This window comes from Callorhinus ursinus, unplaced genomic scaffold, assembly GCF_003265705.2.
Source record: "Callorhinus ursinus isolate GAN/ISIS: 27379988/994484 unplaced genomic scaffold, GSC_fseal_2.0 scaffold4, whole genome shotgun sequence".
Taxonomy (NCBI): Eukaryota; Metazoa; Chordata; class Mammalia; order Carnivora; family Otariidae; genus Callorhinus; species Callorhinus ursinus.
Window position 1 is genome coordinate 71945322 of NW_027397066.1, and position 23321 is coordinate 71968642.

The 23321-nt window shown below is 39.0% G+C and overlaps 1 protein-coding gene and 2 non-coding genes across 9 annotated transcripts in view; 2 read left to right on the forward strand and 1 right to left on the reverse strand.

The window, feature by feature from the left end:
• HERC3 (HECT and RLD domain containing E3 ubiquitin protein ligase 3) overlaps positions 1–13789 on the forward strand; it is a 128134-nt gene extending 114345 nt beyond the window's left edge. For all 7 annotated transcript variants that reach the window (XM_025873421.2, XM_025873424.2, XM_025873423.2 and 4 more), the window contains 3 exons: positions 9603–9786; positions 10025–10127; positions 12075–13789. In XM_025873421.2, the coding sequence (XP_025729206.1) occupies positions 9603–9786; positions 10025–10127; positions 12075–12283 (496 nt within the window). In that variant the 3' untranslated portion in view covers positions 12284–13789. The remainder of the gene's footprint in view (positions 1–9602; positions 9787–10024; positions 10128–12074) is intronic.
• On the reverse strand, positions 2612–2718 carry LOC112825523 (U6 spliceosomal RNA). Its single transcript, XR_003208721.1, has one exon. It is a non-coding gene; the product is annotated as a U6 spliceosomal RNA (small nuclear RNA).
• Positions 8209–8302, forward strand: LOC112825526 (small nucleolar RNA SNORD21). Its single transcript, XR_003208724.1, has one exon. It is a non-coding gene; the product is annotated as a small nucleolar RNA SNORD21 (small nucleolar RNA).
• Positions 13790–23321: the final 9532 nt, after the last annotated feature.

Below are 23321 nucleotides of genomic sequence, written 5' to 3' on the forward strand. Positions count from 1 at the left end.
ATAGAAATGCAACTGATTTCTGTGCATTGATTTTGTATCCTGCCACTTTGCTGAATTCTGTATGAGTTCTAGCAATTTTGGGGTGGAGTCTTTTGGGTTTTCCACATAGAGTATCATGTCATCTGTGACAAGTGACAGTTTGACTTCTTCTTTGCCAGTTTGAATGCCTTTATTTCTTTTTGTTGTGTGGTTGCTGAGGCTAGGCTTTCTAGTACTCTGTTGAACAACAGTGGTGATAGTAGACATCCCTGCCGTGTTCCTGACCTTAGGGGAAAAGCTCTCAGTTTTTCCCTGTTGAGAATGATATTTGCTGTGGGCTTTTCATATATGGCTTTTATTATATTGAGGTATGTTCCTTCTATCCCTACACTGTGCAGAGTTTTAATCAAGAAAGAGTGCTGTACTTTGTCAAATGCTTTTTCTGCATCTATTGAGAGGATCATATGGTTCTTTTTTAGATTTTATTTATTTGACAGAGCGAGACACAGCAAGAGAGGGAACACAAGCAGGGGGAGTGGGAGAGGGAGAAGCAGGCTTCCTGCCGAGCAGGGAGCCCGATGCAGGGCTCGATCCCAAGACCCTGGGATCATGACCTGAGCCGAAGGCAGACGCTTAACGACTCAGCCACCCAGGTGCCCCAGGATCATATGATTCTTGTTCTTTCTTTTATTAATGTGATGTGTCACATTGATTAATTTGTGAATGTTGACTACCCTTGCAGCCCAGGAATAAATTCCACTTGGTCATGGTGAATAATCCTTTTCATGTGCTATTGGATCCTACTGGCTAGTATTTTGGTGAGATTTTTTGCATCCTTGTTCATCAGGGATATTGCTCTGTAATTCTCCATTTTGGTGGGGTCTTTGTCTGGTTTTGGGATGAAGGTAATGCTGGCCTTATAGAAAGAGTTTGAAAGTTTTCCTTCCATTTCTATTTTTTGAAACAGCTTCAGAGAACAGGTATTAATTCTTCTTTAAATGTTTGGTAGAATTCCTCTGGGAAGCCATCTGGCCCTGGGCTGTTGTTTTGTTGGAAGATTTTTTTTTTTTTTAATTTTATTTATTTATTAGAGAGCGAGCGAGAGAGAAACAGCATGAGAGGGGAGAGAGTCAGAGGGAGAAACAGGCTCCCCACTGAGCTGGGAGCCCGATGCGGGACTCGATCCCGGGACTCCGGGATCATGACCTGAGCCGAAGGCAGTCGCTCAACCAACTGAGCCACCCAGGTGCCCCTGTTGGAAGATTTTTGATGACTGCTTCAGTTTCCTTAGTGGTTATGGGTCTGTTCAGGTTTTCTATTTTTGCCTGTTTCAATTTTGGTAGTTTATTCGTCTCTAGGAATGCATCCATTTCTTCCAGATTGCCTAATTTGTTGGCATATAGTTGCTCATAATATGTTCTTATAATTGTTTTTGTTTCTTTGATGTTGGTTGTGAGCTCTTCTGTTTCATTCATGATTTTATTTATTTGGGTCCTTTCTCTTTTCTTTTTGATAAATCTGGCTAGAGGTTTATCAGTCTTACTAGTTCTTTCAAAGAACCAGCTCCTAGTTTTTTGATCTGTTCTACTGTTCTTTTTGTTTCAATTTCATTGATTTCTGCTCTGATCTTTATTAATTCTCATCTCCTGCATGGTTTAGGCTTTATTTACTGTTCTTTCTCCAGCTCCTTTTGGTGTATGGTTGGGTTGTATATTTGAGACTTTTCTTCTTTCTTGAGAAAGGCTTGTATTGCTATGTATTTCACTCTTAGGGCCACCTTTGCTGCATCCCAATGGTTTTGAACAGTTGTGTTTTAATTTTCATTTGTTTCTATGAATTTTTTAAATTCCTCTTTCATTTCTTGGTTGATCCATTCATTCTTTAGTAGGATGCTCTTTAGCCTCCAAGTATTTGAGTTCTTTCCAACTTTCCTCTGTGATTGAGTTCAAGTTTCAAAGCATTGTGGTCTGAAAATACGCAGGGAATGATCCCAGTCTTTTGGTACCAGTTGAGACTTGATTTGTGACCCATATGTGATCTGTTCTGGAGAATGTTCCATGTGCACTCGAGAAGAATGTGTATTCTGTTGCTTCAGGATGGAATGCTCTGAATATATCTGTGAAATCCATCTGGTCTAGTGTGTCATTCAAAGCCCTTGGTTCTTTGTTGATCTTATGCTTAGATGATCTGTTCATTGCAGTGAGTGGGGTGTTAAACGTTCCCTACTATTATTGTATTATTATTATTATTACTATTAATGTGTTTTTAAAATTATTATTAATTGGTTTAGATAATTGGCTGCTCCCAAGTTAGCATAAATATTTACAATTGTTAGATTTTCTTGTTTGATTTTAATTACATAGTATCCCTCTTCATCTCTTATTACAGTCTTTGGTTTAAAATCTAATTTGTCTGATATAAGGATTGCTACTCCAGCTTTCTTTTGATGTCCATTAGCATGATAAATGGTGCTCCACCCCCTCATTTCAATCTGGAGGTGTCTTTGGGTCTAAAATGAGTCTCTTATAGACAGAATATCAATGGGTCTTGCTTTTTTATCCAGTCTCTTACCCTGTGTCTTTCGATTAGAGCATTTAGCGCATTTACAATCAATCAGAGTAACTATTGAAAGAAAAATATGGAATGCTTCACAAATTTCCCTGTCATCCTTGCACAGGGGCCATACTAATCTGCTCTGTATCATTCTGGTTTTAGTATCTGTGCTGCCGAAGTAAGCATGCTATGTTTTCTTCTAGAAGTTTTATAACTCCTTATTGAGTTAGCTTTTATAATGGTGTGAGGTATATGGATATATACCTTTTGCATATGGTATCGTGTTGATCCAGCACCGTTTATTGAAAGCACTCTCTGTTGAATTGCAAAGTTGTTGAGAATTAATTGACCATATTTGTGTGGGGTTATTTCTGGGCTTTTTGATTCTTTTGCATTGATTTATATGTCTCTCCTTTCATCAACACTACAGTTGAAAACTGTAACTTTATAATAAGTCATGAAATTAGGTAATGTTCAGTTCTCTAACTTTGTTCTTTTTCAAAATTGTTTTGGCTCTTCTAGTTACTTTACCTTTCTATATTAATTTCAGAATCAGCTTAGCAAACTTTTTCAAAGACCCTTACTAGAGTTTGAATTCAGACTTTTAAAAACCATTGACAATGGATATAGTACTTGCTCTTTTAAATTTATGTTTTAAAATGTCACTTCATTTAAAATGTCTCATTTTGCGGACTTTATGGACTCTAGTATATAATTGAGGCTGCAGTAACACAGAATTGTGAATAATGTAGATGAGCTATCATGTTGTGAAACCTTGATCTCAGCATATTGTAATTTCTCATGTAGCTGTCACATTGGAAATGAAAGAATCAAGGCAGGGCAGAGGGAGGGCACTTAGGTGAGGTGGTTGGAAGCACATTCAGACATCTGGCTTCAAGTTCTGTCCCTGCCCATGTACTAGCTGTTTGTCTTGGATTTAGTTCTGAAATTGGAATAATGACAATTTATTTGAGAACTTTTGACACTGGAAAGTAATTGAAAATTTATCTCTGCAATCTCAAAAAAGTTGTTTTAAAATGTGTGTGTATTTATTTTTATTGGGACATAATTTTCATACCATTCACTCAAAGGGTAGTTTTGAATATTCACCGATGTAGTGTGTATCTAAGAATTTATTGCTGTGACTAGCACCTATACACTTTATAACTGTTAATGATCATTATAAAAGAATGTGTTTAGAGCAATACTAATTGACATACAGAGATTAGAGTCTCTGTATGAGTTTGCTAGGGTTGCTATCACAATGTACCACACACTAAGCAGCTTAACAATTTATTGTCTCAGTTTAAGAACAAAGTGTTGGCAAGGTTGATTCCTTCTGAGGCTTCTCTCCTTGGCTTGCAGATGGCCATCTTCTCCTTTTGTCTCTTCCCATTGTCTTCCCTCTGTGCATGTTTCTGTGTCCAAATTTTCCCTTCTTATAAGGACACCAGTCATGTTGGATTAGGGCTCAGCTTGATGATCTGATTTTAACTTGATTACCTCTGTAAAGATCCTATATCTAAATAAGGTCGCCTTCAGGGTGCCTGGGTGGCTCAGTTGGTTAAGTGACTGCCTTTGGCTCAGGTCATGATCCTGGAGTCCCAGGATCGAGTCCCACATCAGGCTCCCTGCTCAGCAGGGAGTCTGCTTCTCCCTCTAACCCTCTTCCCTCTCGTGCTCTCTATCTCTCATTCTCTCTCTCTCAAATAAATAAAATCTTTAAAAAAAATAAATAAGGTCGCCTTCTGAGGCACTGGGGGTTAGAACTTCAATATATCAATTTTAGGGGGACACAGTCCAACTCATAACACTCCATCCTCCAGTCTCCAAAAGTCATGTCCTTCTCACCTATAAAATACATTCACCCAACATCCCCCAAAGTCTTAACCCATTCCAGCATCAACTCTAAGTCCAAAGGCTCATTCATGATGGTTAATTTTAAGTGTCAACTTGGCTGGGTTATGGGGTAGCTAGATATTTGGTCATATGTCTGTTAGGGTGTCTCTGGATGAGGTTAACATTTGAATGGGAAATTGAGTAAAGCGGATTGCTGTCCCTGATGTGCGTGGGTCTCATCAGTTAAAAGCCTGAACAGAACAGAAAGGCTGAGTAAGAGGTACTCTGCCTGCCTGACTGCCTTTGAGCTGAGACATCAGTTTTTTCCTGCCTACAGACTGAAGCATCAGCCCTTCCTGAGTCTCATGCCTGTTGCCTTTGGACTAGTAGAACTACACCATTGGCTCTCCTGAGTCTGCAGCTTGCTGACTGCAGGTATCGGGGCTTGTCTGCCTACATTTATATACATGTATGTGCACCCCCCCACACACACAACCCTACTGGTTCTGTTTCTCTGGAGAATCTTGGCTAATATATCCTGTAAATATCATCTGAATCAGGTATGGGTGAGACTCAGAGTTTGATTAATCTTGAGGTAAAATTCTTCCACAGCTGTGAAGCCAGACAAGTTATCTGCTTCCAAATACGATCATGGGCACGGGCATAGGATGGACATTTCCATTGTAAAAGGGAGACATCAGGAGAAAAGAGGTCATAGGTCCCAAGCAAGTCTTTAACCTAGCAGGGAAAATTTCACTGGATTTTGAGGTTCAGAGAATAATTCTCTTGGGGTCTAGGCTGTGTCCTCTGGCCCACAGGGGTGGTGGCCCTACTCCGGGGCCAGGAACTTACTGGCCCTGGTTCCTCAACCTGTGCCCGTGGTGGCAGGGATAAGCTCACTGGACTCTGATTTGCCTTCGGGGTCATTTTTCCCTTTTCTTAAAAGATAACACCTGTTTACAGCCAGTTGGTTCTGTAGGCTCATTTCATACCAGTAGAATCCCAGAAATCCAATAGCCTTCCTTTGTTTTATCCAGCTCCGCCTCTTTGGTGCAAACTGGCAGTTTCTATTCTTGAATTTTTTTTTTTTTAAACTTTGTTGGCTTTCCAGGCAATTCATGGGGGTCCAAGTCATTAGACAAGAGGGTTCTCCACAGATCTTTCCTGGATAACCACATTTCTATTCCTAGCTTCTGCTGAGATGATTGATAGGATTCATGAATTCACGTGCTTGATCTCTTCAGCAAACCATTTTTCAGCCATACCCTTGGCCCTGTTTCCAGAGGGTGTTATCTGGGTAGGCTAAGACTTTTCCAAACCTTGAAGTTCTAATTCCTTTCTGCTTAACAATTCCTCCTTCAATTTATCCCTTTCCTCTTTCATTTTACTATGAGCAGTATGAAGAAACCAGACCACACCTTCAGTACTTTGCTAGGAAATCTCCTGAGCTGAATATCCAAGTTTATCACTTACAAGTTCTCCAAAGCACTAGAACACAATTTGGCCAAGTTCTTTGCCACTTTATAACAAGAGTTCCTTTCCTCTAATTTCCAATAAATAACATGTTCCCCATTTCCATCTGCGACTTCACCAGAAGCATTTTAATATTCAAATTTCTTGCCAAATTCTGTTCATGATGTATGTTTATTTTCTGACAACACAAGCTTTCTCTACAGCTCTCTTCTTTTCGTTCTGAGCCTTCATCAGGATCTCCTTTGCTGTTTCTATTAACTGTCTCTTTAAGACAGTATAGGCTTTTTCTATCAACTGCCTCAGAACTCTGGCAGTCTCTACCTGTTACCCAATTCCACAGTCATTCTACAATTACAGGTAGTTGCTATTATAGTACCCCACTTTCTGGTACCAAAATCTGTATTAGGCTTCTCCAGAGAAACAGAGCCAGTAGGAGATGTATATGTGGAAGAATTTTACCTCAGGATTAATCAAATCCCGAGTCTCACCCATACCTAATTTAGATGTTGTTTACATGATATGTTAGTTAGGGTTCTCCAGAGAAACAGGACCAGTGGGGGGTGGTGTGTGCGTGTGCGCACATGTGTGCTCACGTACATAAATGCAAGCAGACAAGGCCCAGGATCTGCAGTCAGCAGGCTGCAGACCCAGGAGAGCCAATGGTTATAGTTCTAGTGCAAAGGCTGAGACTGGGGAAGGGCTGATGCTTCTGTTACAGTCTGGAGGCAGGAAAATACTGATGGCCTAGCTCAAAGGCAACATATATGTGTGTATATACATACACATATAGAGAAAGAAAGAAAGACAGAAAGAGATACTAATCATTGGGTATCTGCTCACATGATTGTGAGGTTGCCAAGTTGGGAATCTTCAGGGCAGGCTGGCAGGCTGAAAATTATGGCAGGAATGGATGTTGCAGTCTGGAGGCCAGATTCCTTCCTCTTTGTAGGATGTGGAGGACCTCAGGCTTTTAAGGCCTTTAACTGATTGGGTGAGGGCCACCCACATTATGAAGACTAATCTGCTTTATTCAGAGTCTATGGATTGAAATATTAATCCTATCTAAAAAATACCTTCACAGTGCCATCTTGACTGGTGTTTGACTAAATAACTGGCTACCGTAGCCTAGCCAAGTCGACACATAAAATTAACCATCACTGTCTACAGTAAAATATCATGCTGATGGTGCTTCTCTTAGGCAGTTGTACAAGGAAAACCCTCTTTGTTTTATCCAGTGGGTTTTAGGAAAGTAGTACACTGAATGCAGTGTAAGAAACATCCAGCATCTGTGGTTAAGATGTACAATAATCTTTCTGTATTAGCGGCTTTTGTTTTAAGAACTCAACATTGGGGCGCCTGGGTGGCTCAGTCGTTGAGTGTCTGCCTTTGGCTCAGGTCATGATCCCAGGGACCTGGGATCGAGCCCTGCATCGGGCTCCCTGCTCAGCAGGAAGCCTGCTTCTCCCTCTCCCACTCCCCCTGCTTGTGTTCCCTCTCTCGCTGTGTCTCTCTCTTACCCCATTTTAGAGATGAGAAAAGAAAGCCTTAGTAGTTAGCACAGGGGACATGGCGGAGCCTGCATTTGAATCCCTTCTGCTTCACTTCTCCACTGTATGACTGCCTGTTGGTTAGTTAGGGGTGAGATGGTGGTTGTGGAAGAAATGTTTGCTTGGAGGAGAGCCAAGACGTTCAAGGGGAGTTTTACGAAGTAGGATATTATGGTGAAGGATAGGTAGAAAGGATCTGTCTTCATAATGTCAGATTAATTTAATTTTTAGAAAAAAAAATTTAAAATACAGAAAAGTACAGACTAAAATGACAGACATCTTTGTATGTATGAACCAGAGTAAACAGTATTTGCTTCAGTTTTGTAATAAAAGAAAACAATGCCCGAGATTCCTGTGCCTCCTCTTACCCCCTTCCCTCTCGTCCACCCTCCTCTCACCCAGGCAAAACACTGATGCATTCGATGCTTGTTCTTTCTTGTTTTTATACTTTTATAATGTGTATATTAAGACCAATTAATTAATGCTTTTATTTTTAAAAATTAACCCACATTTCTTACCTACACCACACATACAATTTCACTCATAATAAACAAAGTCTTATAGCCATAAGCCATTTAATAATAATTGCTAATATTTACAAAGCAGCCCTGGTTCTAAGAACTTTACATGTATTTACGCATTTAATTTTTGTAACAGTCCCATGGGTTATATATACTCTTATTTTTCCCATTTTACAGATGAAGGGATTGAGGCACAGAGAGCTTAAATAACTTACCCAAGGGTCAAAAGATGTAAGTAGCAGAGCCACTGCCTCTTATAGATAGCATTGTTATAAATGTTAAAAAAAAACACTGAATGAATGATGATACCTCACTAACTGAGCAGTCAGTAGTTGGTCCTTTGGTTGCATATGATGCAGTTAATTGATTCAAGATGGGACTAATGGCAGGAAAAGAAAAATGTAGAAAAACAACTTATGTAAATGCTATCATAGTGTTATGTACTTAACAATCAAACACCTGGGTTTCACTCAAACACTGTTCTTGAGATTCTGTTTGTTTTGATAAATATGGGCCTAGTTAATTCCATTAAAATAATGTGCTTTATGGTTTCTGTCTTATGACCATACCATCTTCTTTTGGTCCATCCTCATATTAATGGATATTTAGTTTTGTGTCTTCCAATTCTCTGTATTACAAGAAAATGCTGCAGTGAATATCTGTGTACTTGTCTTGTGCACTCAGGTGAGAGTCTGTCTGGGCCCACCCCCTGGTAGGGGAGTAGCTCAGTTAAAGGGTATTTACATTTTCAGCTTTTCCAGGTATTGGCAACTAATTCTCCCAGATGTTACGTCTCAGTTCACAGTTGACATTCGCACTAGGGAGAGACCAAATGCATACAGACAATGGCCAGACCATGTGTAAAAATAGAACTCTGACCTGCAACCTGCAGACACCTGCCCAGGAAGCCAGCCCCTTATCTACAATAAGCAGCCCAGGAAGCCAGCTTGCTGTGAGTCAGACTTGCAGGAAGTCACTGTCTTAATTTGCATTTAACTGATTACTAATGAGATGGAGCCCATTGTATAACACAGTCCTTTCCAGAAAGGAGTTACGAAATTACGTTTTAGAATAGGCGAGGATTCCAATAGCACATGGTTTAACTTTACTCGTTTCTGAAAAGAAGGGAGGAAGCCTAGAATTGTTATCTTAGACTTTCTCTTTCAGCAGAAAAAGTCTGTATTTTTTCCCAAACTAAATTTTTTTTTTTAAAGATTTATTTATTTATTTGAGAGAGAGAGAATGAGAGAGAGAGAGTACATGAGAGGGGGGAGGGTCAGAGGGAGAAGCAGGCTCCCTTACTGAGCAGGGAGCCCGATGTGGGACTCGATCCCAGGACTCCGGGATCATGACCTGAGCCGAAGGCAGTCGCTTAACCAACTGAGCCACCCAGGCGCCCCTTCCCAAACTAAATTTTAAGGAGGACAGTAAGCAAGATGAAAAACTGGAACTCCTCAGGTAAAATGAAGTCAGTAGTATGGTTCTACCTGCCTGGCCTCCCCCCCTTCCTGCCTGTCTTCCCTGCCCCTAGATCACCTGGAATGCTGGTGGAATCCTCGGGCTGGCTGATAGGCTCTGGGATGCATCCTGGTGTGAGAGTTTGACAAAATCCCATTTTTCATCTCTCTCCACCCAGAACCTCTACAAGACATGGGGCTGACTGTATTCTGTTTCTTTGGTCTTCTGGCAGGCAGGAGTTCGTGGATGCTTACGTGAATTACGTCTTCCAGATCTCAGTTCACGAATGGTATACCGCCTTCTCCAGTGGCTTCCTAAAGGTGTGTGGTGGCAAGGTGCTTGAGCTCTTCCAGCCTTCCGAACTGCGGGCTATGATGGTGGGGAACAGCAACTACAACTGGCAGGAACTGGAAGAGGTGAGCAGAGACGGGACTATCTTTCTCTCCATGGAAGCAGCCGTGGCCTGGCCAGGTGGGCCCAGGGCCTGGTCTCTTTCCAGGCGGTCTGTGGTTGAGGAGCAATTGGAAGCCTCCTTATCTCAGTGGTGATTTCTTACTCCCAACTGTAAACGTTGCACAAATGTATGTCCTCTATAATATTCTTCTTCTCTAAGATAGGTTTTTTTTTTTTTTTTTTTTTGTCTTTTTTGGGCAGACTGCCATCTACAAGGGTGATTACTCAGCCACACATCCCACTGTGAAACTATTTTGGGAAACATTTCATGAGTTTCCATTGGAAAAGAAGAAGAAGTTTCTCTGTAAGTATCAGTCATATTAACATGGTGTTTGTCCACATGTTAGTGTTGCATATGGTGGAGGATGATATACCCCATAGGTTAAGGTCAACTCTTAAATGAAAAAGAGTAAGTGAGGGGAATATATTTCCACTTCTCGTCTTAATGAGATCTCAGGCAAACATAGGTCGTACTTCCATATTTGTTGCCTGATAGGATGTGTTGCATGAAAGAAAGAAAAGAAGCATTTCACTGATTTTCAATTGCTTTAGAAATATTAGTTATTTTATATGTGAGTATGATAAAAAATTACGTTGATAAAATCTAAATGGATTAACTTCCCTTATCTCCCTAGGCTTTTGAAAAATTTACAGTGTCTGCTACAGATGTAACTGGGGAGATATGATTTAGAATAGCTTTACTGAGATATGATCCACAAAGCATACAATTCAGCCAATTAAAATGTATAATTCAGTGGTTTTTACTATAGTCACAGAAATGTGATACTATCAATAATTTTTAGAACATGTCCATCACCTCAAAAAGAAACCTTGACCTCATTAGCAATCATTCCCCATTTCCTTCCAGGCTCTCACCCTACCCGACCCCCCCTTACCCATCTGCTTTCTGGCTCTGCAGATGTGCCTATTTTGGACATTTTACATAAATGGAATCATACAATATACGGTCCTTTGTGACTGGCTAGGTGACATTTGAGAAGAGTAATAAATTTGGAAAGGAGAATGAAGCCTAGTTTACGTGAACGCATTCAGCCTTTCAAAAATAGTTTTAATCTTTGTGTCTGTATCTAATCAGGGTCAGAAATTTGCCAATGAATAGTATAAAATAAAACAACATGATTTGAAAGGCAGTCCCTTTTGCTTTAAAGCATGAGCATATATTAATATTAATGCAAGATGTACCCCCAGATTCTACTACTCCCATAGAGTGAGGATGAGAGAAGTGGGGGGAGGGGCGGGCTTATACAAGAACATTTAAAAAAAAAAGCCCTGCTTCTCCTCTGCCTAGTTCCTTTGGCTCTTGAGATTCAGTGGCATATAAGTCAAATGACAGGTTAAGGTTTGTCAAGGGAACTCGTAGGGCTGTACCAACCAAGAGGAGCGTAGTCATGGAGATTTCCTTGAAAGACATTTTTCTGTTCAGAGATCATTAGACTTGTGGAAATTTTTAGTAACTCTGCAGATATTGGCAAGAATGTTTATATACCACAGCCTCAGGTAATAGGTTTTTTGAAAGTGCTCCTTAACCAATGATTTGTTTGTAGTAATTTCCAGCAATTTAACTCTGAGGTTATGTATTGCTAGAAAACATGGAAAGACAGCTGTGTTGGTCTCTGTCTTTTTTTTTCTTTTGCCAAGTCACAGTGTGTTACAAGAGTGAAATGTCTAACATAACATCATTGTCAGCTCTTTTGGTTTAAGAAAATTAGGGAAAGGAACAAACAGATCCCAAATGGATACTCACTAGCTCAGGAGGGGTATACACACTAGACCCTTGGCCAGAGGAGACCTTGAGGTCCCACAGATGATGGTTGTCTTCCTGGCTTCCCCCTGAGGTCAGCTGTTCTTTTCCTCTCTGATTTTGTGACAGCTCATAACATTTATGAGGACATACATTTGATTGAGGCCATTTTTTATTTGAGGGCATCTTTCATTTGGATGGGTGATTTGTGTCCGTGTATAATCAGGGTCTGAAAAGAACTAGTAAAAAACAGAATTTTTATCCATATAAAACAACAACAACAAAAAACACCCCAGGATTTGAAATGCAGTCTCTTTTGCTTTATAAGAACAAGCGTAGATGAATATTCATGCAATACATAATGGCACATAAAAGTGTACTTCTCAGGCGAGCCACAGGGTGTCACGCCTCCCTCTCCTTTCCATGGAGGGCTGCGGAGTGCTGCTCCTCAGCTGCTTGGCTCATAATGTCCTTTCCCTTTCTCCTCAGTGTTCCTGACGGGCAGCGACCGCATTCCCATCTACGGCATGGCGAGCCTGCAGATCGTCATCCAGTCCACGACCAGCGGGGAGGAGTACCTGCCCGTGGCCCACACTTGTTACAACCTTCTCGATCTCCCCAAATACAGCAGCAAAGAGATCCTGAGCACTCGGCTGACCCAGGCCCTTGACAACTATGAAGGGTTTAGTTTAGCTTGAGGCGCCCCAGCGTGCCCCAGATTTCCCTCCCTTCCTCAGTGTCCACATGGAGGCCCATACAGAAAACCATGGGGAAGGGAGTTCTATTTTTTTATTGTCTAAGTGGGTTGGGACTTTTGAATCCTGAACCTGGTTGATGTGTTTCTGGGCTTGTGAGCAGTAGGCAACCTTTTTGAAAAATTAGGGGTTGGGGACGGGGGTGAAAAATTGGCATTTTTGTTTTTAAACCAAATTACCTAGTAGTGTTCCTGGCACTTGTGAATATGTTGCACTCTGCTGGAGAAAATGGCAGTGGGTTTTTAACCTCTCATTTCCCAAATGTCTCTCTCAACCTTGCTGTTTGCTCACAGTGCTTCCTGTCCTCCTCATTCCTCTGCAAGAATGATTTTGACTGATGCGTCCTTGCTTACGTGCACGTGCGGGACGGCTCCTCTCTCTGCAGACTTGGACATGCTCCTGGCTTGTTGCAGCCCTACTCTAAGGACTGAGGAGGCAAGGACTACTTTAGAAAGTCCCAGGTCTAGCAAGCTGAATCTCGGTCCATTATTTTGGCTGAACTCTGGAGAATTAAGGGGGGCCTTTATGAACACATCTTGCTTTAAAAAGAAGTTGTCGAGGGACTAGCAATCTCCCCTTGGCTCTGCCTATTCCTGGACCTACTTAAAGATGTGCAGAGCAGCTTAGCATTGCAGCTGAGCCGAATTTTGTTTTGTTGTTCAGCCAAGTCCCTTCGACAATAAGGTGAGGTGATAGACCCCCACTCCTTCGGTTATCTCGCTTTTGGAGCAAGTTGCATTAATTTTTTTAAGAGTGTCTTCTCCAAGGAAAGTAGAAATAATAAATTTCTTGTCCTCTTTCCCTATCAATTTATGCCCTCTGCCTCTTTCTCTTTCCTTCCTCTCCTTCCCTTTCTCTCTTACTCACTTCATCCCATTGTTACCTGATTTAATGCTCCCTTCCTCTTCTAGTGGATGCATGCAGTCTATTTTTTTAATTTCTATTTAAATTGCAAAGTTTCTATTTTTTTTTTCCTTTTCCCTAATTGCTAACACTTAAGGACATTCTTTACTATGGGACTTTTGTTTATTGCATTTGAAATGTTTGTTTACAGTGGGATTTCAGGGGGGATTGTGTTTAGAGCAAATATATGTATCAAAAATAACGACATGCTCAACCTTCTTCATCATGGGATAAGAAAATTCTACATGATCAAAGAATCCATGTCAGCCTAATTTTAAATTCCTAGTTAGTCACTAGAGGAAAGACTTATTTATATAAAATGAAGTATTTATGAACCGTGATACAGCATCAGATCTCAATGAAGGATGTAGATTTTTGCTTTTTTTTTTGTTTTTAAAACTTATTTCAATTGCTAAATTGGTAGTTTTTTCAGTCTTTATAATACAAGATTAAAAAAGATATACAGTTATATGAAATGTTTATTTTCTATGTGTGTGCATATAGTTCAATATAATGCAATAAATTTGGTGTTTTAACTTAAAACTATTTCTTATTGTATTTGCAGAATGGGTAGCTTGCTTTCAGTAGAAGAATTATCTACTCAAGTAATATAAGGTCAAATTTGGTTGCAGTAATAAGAAAGTAAGACCAAACAGTAGGGAAATGGAGACGAGAGCAGGGGCAGGACCCAAGGTAGGGGGAGCAGGTAGCCTGATGGATGGATGGGATTTCTGAAGGTTGTGACATTTCACATGGAGGGGAAGGGCCAGGAACAATTTGAAGAGAGCATCAGAAGAAATAGAATAATGGTAAATAAGATGGGGGTGGGGTCAGGGAGAAGGTAGCTTTGGGGTTGAGGAACCAGGCTAAGCAATGGAACTTGAGTTGGTAGCCAAGCAAGACTTGTCAAAATGTTCAGAACTTTGGAGTGGGGGTAGAAGGCAGTGATAGGACATAAGTCGGTTTAAGAAGAAAACCAGATGGGGGCACATTTGGAGGAATTAGTCCTTTCCATTCTGAGAGCAGTGAGAGTGGCAGCAGTAGAAGTAGAAGAGTGCATGGAAGGAGGATCTAAAATGGTAGCACAGGAAGATCCTCAACTCACCTCCTCCATGGACATACCAAGTCTATACTGATCTGTAGAGCGGTTCCTCCTGAAAAACAACTGAAGCTGACTGTACAGTACAGCATATGCTGGGACACCCCTGAATACCACCCACCATAGCAACAGCTGTCTCACCAAGGTGCAAAGCATCCCAGAACACTCCAGGCCTGCACCTGCTTTGGCTCAAGTTGTCTTGCCAGAACCCTGGGGAAGGAGTGCCCCAAGACCTTCTAGCCTGGCACACCACAGTTCCAGTCATCACACATCTAAGTACTCCCAGTGTGGATTACCCTGGGAGCCCTTTGCACAAGCCTTCACCCACTTTGGCTCTGGTTGCGCCCAGTGCAGAGTGCCCTCAGAGCCTCCTCCCCCAGTCCCCCCGTGCCCACTTCAGTTCTAGCCATCCCACCACGACTGCCCCAGTGCTGAGTGCTTTAGGGCCCCTGGCCTGAACTTGTTACAGCTCTAGCCAGCTAACCAAAGTCAATAGGCATGGGATGAACGACCATACACAAGGCCATTCCTTCAAGTCTTGGAGAAGCTGCTATTCTGCCTAATTCATAGAAATACAGAAAGTCAAACAAAATGAGGAGACAGGAATATCCTCCAAATGAAAGGACAAGATAAACCCTCAGAAAAAAATAAAATGAAGATAAGCAACCTACCTGATATAGTGTTCAAAGTAATGGTCATAACGATGGTCATCGGACTTCAGAGAAAAATGGATGAGTAGGCTTTCAACAAAGAAATGAACCAATCACAGTTGAAGAATACAATAACTGAAGTGAAAAATACACTAGAGGGAATCATCAGTAGATTGAAGGATGCCAACAATGGATCAGCAATCTGAAAGACAAGATAATGGAAAGCATGCAAGGTGAACATCAAAAAGAAAACAAAAGTGGATAGGTTAAGGGATCTCTACGAAAAGTGTGAAGTGTACTAACGTGCACATTATAGAAGTCCCAGAGAGAGAAGAAAGAGAGGGGGGAGAGAGAGAGGCAGAAAACTTGAGTAATAGCTGAAAACTTCTCTCATCTTGGGAAGGAAATAGACATCTAGATCCAGGAAACACAGAGAACCCCAAACAAGATGAACCCAAGGAGATCCACACCAAGACACACAATAATTAAAATGACAAAGATTGAAGACACACTCTAAAGTGCAGCAAGAGAGAAACAACTAGTTATGTACAAGGGAAACCCCATAAGGCTATCAGCTGATTTTCAGTGGAAACTGCAAGCTAGAAGGAAGTGGCATGATATATTCCAAGTGCTGAAAGGAAAATACAACCAAGAATATTCTACCTGGCAAGATGATCATTCAGAATTGAAGGAGGGATAAGGAGTTTCTCAGGCATACATCAGATAAAGGAGTTTATCACCACTAAACCAGTCTTACTAGAAATGTTCAAGGGATTCTTTAAGTGAAAAAGAAAAGGTCATAATTAAAAGAAAACTTTGAAAAGAAAAAAAAATTATGAGTAAAAGCAAACGTATAGTAAAGGTAGTATATCAATCACTTATAAAACTAGTGTGAAGGTGAAAAGACAAAAGTAGTAAGATCGATATTTAAAAAATTAGGGGGGCGCCTGGGTGGCTCAGTTTGTTGGGCGACTGCCTTCGGCTCGGGTTGTGATCCTGGAGTCCTGGGATTGAGTCCCGCATTGGGCTCCCTGCTCAGCAGGGAGTCTGCTTCTCCCTCTGACCCTCCCCCCTCTCATGTGCTCTCTCTCTCTCTTTCTCTCATTCTCTCTCTCTCAAATGGATAAGTGAAATCTTTAAAAAAAAATAAATAAAAAGATTAGGGACTCACAAAACAAAAAGATGTAAAATATGACATAAATAAAATGTGGATGTGAGTAGAAATCTAGTTCTCTGAGAATTTGTTTAAACTTAAGTGACCATCAACTTAATATAGACTGCTATATACTTAGGATGTTATATATGAACCTTATGGTAATGACATACCAGCAAACTCTAATAGATACACCAAAAAACAGAAAGGAATCCAAGCGTAATACTAAAGAAAGTCATCAATTACAAGAGAAGAGAAGAAGGAACAGAGAAAAACTACAAAAATAATGAGAAAACAATGAACAAAATGGCAATAAGTATGTACCTACCAATAATTAAATGGCCTAAATGCTCTGATCAGAAGACATAGGGTAACTGAATAGATTAAAAAAAAAAAAAGACCCATCTATATGCTGCCTACAAAAGACTTGCTTTGTACTTAATGACACATACAGACTAAAAATAAAGGGATGGCAAAAGATATTCCAGGCAAATGGAGGTGAAGAAAAGCTGGGATAAGCAATATTTATATTAGACAAGAGAGGCTTTAAAACAAAGACAGGAGACAAAGAAGGGCATTACATAATGATAAAGGGATCAATCCAACAAGAGACTATATTACAGTTATGAATATCTATGCACTCAAAATTGGAGGCCCTGAACATATAAGGCAAATATTAACAGACACAAAAGGAGAACTTGTCAGTAATGCAATAGTAGTAAGAGACTTTAACACCTGATTTACATCAATAGATAGATCATCCAGACAAAAAATCAATAAAGAAGTAGTGGCTTTGGATGACATATTAGACTAGATGGAGTTAATAGAAATACAGAACTTTCCATCCCAAAGCAGCGGAATACACATTCTTTTCAAGTGCACATGGAACATTCTCCAGGATAGATCACATGTTAGGCTACAAAACAAGTCTCAATAAATTTAAGAATACTGAAATCATATCAACCATCTTTTCTGACCACAACCATATCAAACTAGAAATCAGTTACAAGGAAAAAAAAAAAACAAAACTAGAAAAAACCCATACATGTGGAAGCTGAACAACAATCTACTAAACAACCAAAGAGTCAAGACAGAAAGAGGAAGTTAGAAAAAAATACATGGAAACAAATGAAAATAAAAACACAACAGTCCAAAATCTTTGGACACAGTGAAAACAGTTCTAAGAGGTAAGTTCACAGTTGTACAGGCCTATCTCAAATCTCAAGAAACAAGGAAAATCTCAAACAATCCAACTTTAAAGAAACTAGAATAACAAAGCCCAAAGTTGGAAGAAGGAAATAATAAAGATGAAAGGAGAAATAAATGAAATAGGGACCCCCCCAAAGAAAAGAAAAAGAAGATCAGTGAAATCAAGAGCTAGTTCTTGAGAAAGATAAAATTGAGAAATGTTTAGCCAGACCCATCAAGAAAAAGAGGACTTGAATAAAATCAGAAATGAAAGAGAAATTATAACTGACACCGCAGAAATACAAAGGATTATAAGAGACTACTATGAAAAAGTATATACTGAAAATTGGACAACCAAGAAGAAACAGATGAATTCCTAGAAACACACAATTTTCCAAAACTAAATCAGGAAGAAATAGAAAATCTGAACAGATCAACTACTAGTAATGAAATTGAATTAGTAATAAAAAAACAACAAAGTCCAGGACTAGATTGCTTCACAGGTGAATTCTACTAAATGTTTGGAGAAGAGTTAATACCTATTCTTCACAAACTAGTCCAAAAAATAAAAGAGGAAGGAAAGCTTCCAGATTTATCCTAAGAGGCCAGCACATTACCCTGATACCAAAACCAAACAAAGACACTAGAAAACAAAACCAAAAACAACCTACTTGGTGAATATAGATGCAAAAAAAAAAAAAAAAAAATCAAAATTTTATGAAACCACATTCAACAATATATTAAAAAGGATTGTTCACCATAAACAAATGGGATTTATTCCAGGAATGCAAGGATGGTTCGATATCTGCAAATCAATCAACATGATACATCACATTAGCAAAATGAAGGATAAAAACCATATCTCAATAGATGCAGAAAAAGCATTTGACAAAATTCAACATCTGTTTATGATAAAAACTGTCTACAAAGTGTGTTTGAAGGGCACATAATAAAGCCATATATGACAAGCCCACAGTTAACATACTCAAGGGTGAAACAATAAGTTTTTCCTCTAAGATCAGGGTCAAGACAAGGATGGATATCCACTTTTACCACTTTTATTCAGTATAGTACTAGAAGTCCTAGCCACAGCAATCAGACAACAAGAAGAAATAAACAGCATCCAAATTGGTAAGGAAGAAGTAAAACTATCAGTATATGTAGATGACATGATACTATATGTAGAAAAGCCTAAATATCAAAAAACTATTAGAATAAATGAATTCAGTAAACTTGCGTGATACCAAAGTAATATACTGGAATATGTTGCTGTTTCTATATACTTAATAACCAAGTAGCAGAAAGAGAAATTAAGGTAACAATCCCATTTACAGTTGCACCAGAAAAAATAAAATTCCTAGGAATAAGAGATGAAAGACTTGTACACTGAAAACTATAAAACATTGAAATTAAAGATGACACAAAACGCCAATTCAAAAAGATATATGCGCCCCCCCATATTTCCTGCAGCATTATCTACAATAGTTAAGTTAGAGAAGCAACCTAAGTGTCCATTGATATATGGATCAAGATGTGGGGTGTGTTTGTGTGTATGTGTATGGAATATTAATCAGATATAAAAAAAGGATGAGATCTTGCCATTTGCAACAACATGGATGGAACTAGGGGGTATTACGCTAAGTGAAAAAGATAAACACTATATGATTTCAGTTATATATGAAATCTAAAAAAACAAATGAACAAAAACAAATAGAATCATAAATACAGAGAAAACCTGGTGCTTGCCAGAGGGGACGGGGCTGGGTGATGGGTGAAATTGATGAAAGGGATCAAGAGGTTCAAATTTCCAACTATAAAGTCATAATAAATAAGTCAAAATAAATAAAATCTTAAAAAATAAGTCAAAATAAAATCTTTTAAAAAATATGAGACTTGTTAATCTAACAAATGGTGCTATTTAGCCCACTAACATGCATCAAAAGTGTGTGAAATGCAGCAAAAAGTACTTTCAATAAATTAAAAAAAAATGACATTGTATTGTTTTACCAGACAATAAATGGCTTAAAGGTGGTAAAGGGAACAGTAGCTTTCCATTAATAAGTTAAACAAATATTCAATAGCTCACATAAGTGCTAAGTTTGAGGGACAAAAAAGCCTGCCACGTTTAATTTTGAATGGAAATAGTCAAGTTATTTTAAATGTCTGGGCCTTGGGGTCCCCATTTGCAAATGAAGAGATTAGGCCAGATTTATTTATTTATTCTAACATAAATTCTAAAATTTCTCACAGTAACCATAGAGTAAAAACCTACAGTAGATTCACAAAAGATAAAGGGAACCAAAGCATACCACTATGAAAAAGTCATCAATTTACAAAGGAAGGTAGCAAGAGAGAAGAAAGGAAGAACTTCAAAACAGCCAGAAAACAATAAGATGGCATTAGTAAGTTCTTATCTGTCAATAATTAAATATAAATGGACTGAATTCTCAAAAGACATACAGTGGCTAGATGGATGAGAAAACAAGCACACAAGCAAACAAACAAAAACAAGACCCAACTACATGCTGCTTACAAAAGACTCACTTCAGCTTTAAGGACATGCATAGGCTCAGAGTGAAGGGATGGATAAAGATGTTAACACAAATGAAAACCAAAAGAGCAGGGGTAGCTATACTTATAACAGACAAAATAGATTTTAAGCCAAAAATATTAACAAGAATCAAAGAAAGTCATTGTACAATGAAAAGTCAATTAACCAAGGAAATCTAACAATCATAATTATATATGCACCTAACATCAGAGCACTTAAGTATATTGAGAAGATACTAATAGATCTAAAGGGAGAAATAGAAAACAGTATAATTATGGTAGGGGACTTTAATATTCCACCTTTTTTTTTAGATTTTTTTAAAATTTATTTATTTGACAGAGAGAGACACAGCGAGAGAGGGAACACAAGCAGGGGGAGCGGGAGAGGGAGAAGCAGACTTCCCACTGAACAGGGACCCCGATGTGGGGCTCGATCCCAGGACCCTGGGATCATGACCTGAGCTGAAGGCAGACGCTTAATGACTGAGCCACCCAGGTGCCCCCAATATTCCACTTTTAACAACTGATAGATCTTTCAGACAGAATATCAAGGAAAATTGGACTTGAACTACACTTTAGACTAAATGGGCCAATATATACAGAACATTCCTTCCAACAACAATATACACATTCTTCTCAAATGCATACAGACCATTCTGCAAGATAGATCATATGATAGATCACAAAAGAAGTCTTAGTAAGTTTGAAAAGACTGAAATCATATCAAGTATCTTTTCCAACCACAATGGTTTGAAACTAGACATCAGTAACAGGTAGAAAGCTGGAAAATTTAAAAATATGTGGAAATTAAACAACATACTCTTTTTTTTTTTAAAGATTTTATATATTTATTTGAGAGAGAGAATGAGAGATAGAGAGCACATGAGAGGGGGGAGGGTCAGAGGGAGAAGCAGACTCCCCGCCGAGCAGGGAGCCCGATGCGGGACTTGATCCCGGGACTCCAGGATCATGACCTGAGCCGAAGGCAGTCGCCCAACCAACTGAGCCACCCAGGCACCCTAAACAACATACTCTTAAACAAACAATGGGTTAAAGAAGAAATCAGGAAGGAAATTTTTAAAAACCTTGAATCAAACAATAGGAACACAACATACCAAAACCTATGGAATGCAGCAAATGTGGTTTTAAGAGAAGTTTACAGCAATAAATATCTACATTAAGAAAAAGGAAGGAGAGTCTGGATGGCCCTGTCAGTTAAGCATTTGACTCTTGATTTTGGCTCAGGTCATGATCTCAGAGTCCTGAGATTGAGCCCTGCAGTGGGCTCCATGCTGGGCATGTGCAGCCTGCTTGAGATTCTCTCCCTCTCCATGTGCTTCTTCCTCCACCTCCCGTATGCTCTCCCTCTCTCTCTCATTCTCTCTAAAATAAATAAAATCTTGGGGCACCTGGGTGGCTCAGTCAAGTGTCTGCCTTCAGCTCAGGTGATGATCCCAGGGTCCAGGGATTGAGCAGGGAGCCTTCTTCTCCCTCTGCCTCTCCCCTCCACTTGTGCTCTTTTTCAAATAAATAAAATCTTTTTAAAAAAATAAATAAAATAAAAAATCTTTAAAAAAAGAGGAAGGATCTCAAACAACCTAATTTTACACCTCAAGAAACTAGAAAAAGAATAAGCCTGAAGTTAGCAGAAGGAAGGAAATAACAAAGATCAGAATAGAAATAAAAGCAATAGAGACCAGGAAAACTATAGAAAAGATCAATGACATTAAGAGCTGGTGTTTTGAAAGATAAAATTGACAAACCTCTTGCTGGACTAAGAAAAAAAGAGAAGACTCAATTAACTATGTAAATGACAGAGGAGTCATTACAACTGAAACCACAAAAGTACAAAGGATCATAAGAGACTATTATGAACAATTATACAACAAATTGGATAACCTAGAAGAAATTCATAAAGTCTTAGAAACATACAACCTACCAAGAATGAATCATGAAGAAATAGAAAATCTGAACAGACCAGTAACAAGGAAGGAGATTGAATCAGTAGTCAAAAACCTCCCAATAAGAAAAGCCCAAGATCAGATGGTTTCACTGGTGAATTCTACCAAACATTTAAAGAAAAATTAATGCCAATACTTCTCAAATTCCAAAAAATGGAAGAGGAAGGAACACTCCCAAACTCACTTTTTGAGGCTAGCAGTACCCTATAACCAAAGCCATAAGGACATTACAAGGAAAGGAAACTAAAGACCAATATCTATGGTGAATATAGATGCAAAAATTCTCAAGAAAATATTAGCAAACCAAATTTAATAGCATATTAAAATGATTATACACCACAATCAAGCAGGATCTATCCCTGGAATGCAAGGATGGTTTAATGTATGAACACAGATAAATGTGATACATCAAATTAGTAAGTGAAAGATAAAAATAATATGATCATCTCAATAGATACAGGAAAAGAATATGACAAAATACAACATCATTCATGTTAAGAACCGTCAACAAATTGGGAATAGAAGGAACATATCTCAGCATAATAAAGGTGTATATGATAAGCCCACAGCTAGCATTACACTCAATGTTGAAAGGTTTAAGATTGAAAGCTTTTCTTCTAAGATCAGGAACAGGTCAAGGGTGTCCAATCTCACCTGTCCTTTTCAACATAGGACAGACTTCCTGTCTTAAACTATACTAAAAAGATATAGTAATTAACACAGTATGATACTGTGTTACAGTATCTACACACATATAGACCAATGGAACGTAATCAAGAGCCCAGAAGTAAACCTTTGCATACACAGACTACTACTGTTTGACAGGGAGGCAAGAATACTCAGTGAGGGGAGGACAGTCTCTTTAATGAATGAAGTTGGGAAAACTGGATGACCACATGCAGAAAAATGAAATTGGACCCCTATCTTACACTACTCATAAAACTTAACTCTATATAAAGACTTAAACATAAGCCTTGAAACTGTAAGGCTTCTAGAAGAAAACAGGAAAAAGCCTCCTTGACATTGGCCTTGGCAATTATTTTTTAGATATGACACCAAAAGTCTAACAACAAAAGCAAAAATTAGTAAGTGATTATATCAAACTAAAAAGCTTCCGCACAGCAAAGGAAACCATCAACGAAACAGAAAAGCAACCTACAGAATGGGAGAAAATATTTGCAAATCATATGTGTGAAAAGGGATTAATATCCAAAATACAGAAAGAACTCATACAACTCAGTAACAAAAATACCAATCTGATTAAAAAATGGGCAGAGGAACTGAATAGACACTTTAAAATAAGACATACAAAAGGACAACAGATACATAAAAACATGCCTGACATCACTAAATATCAGGGAAATGCAAAAAAAAAAAAAAAAACCACACAGGGAGATAACATCCACACCTGTTGGAACGGCTATCATCAAAAAGACAAGAGATAAGTGTTGGTGAGAATGTGGAGCAAAGGGAAAAA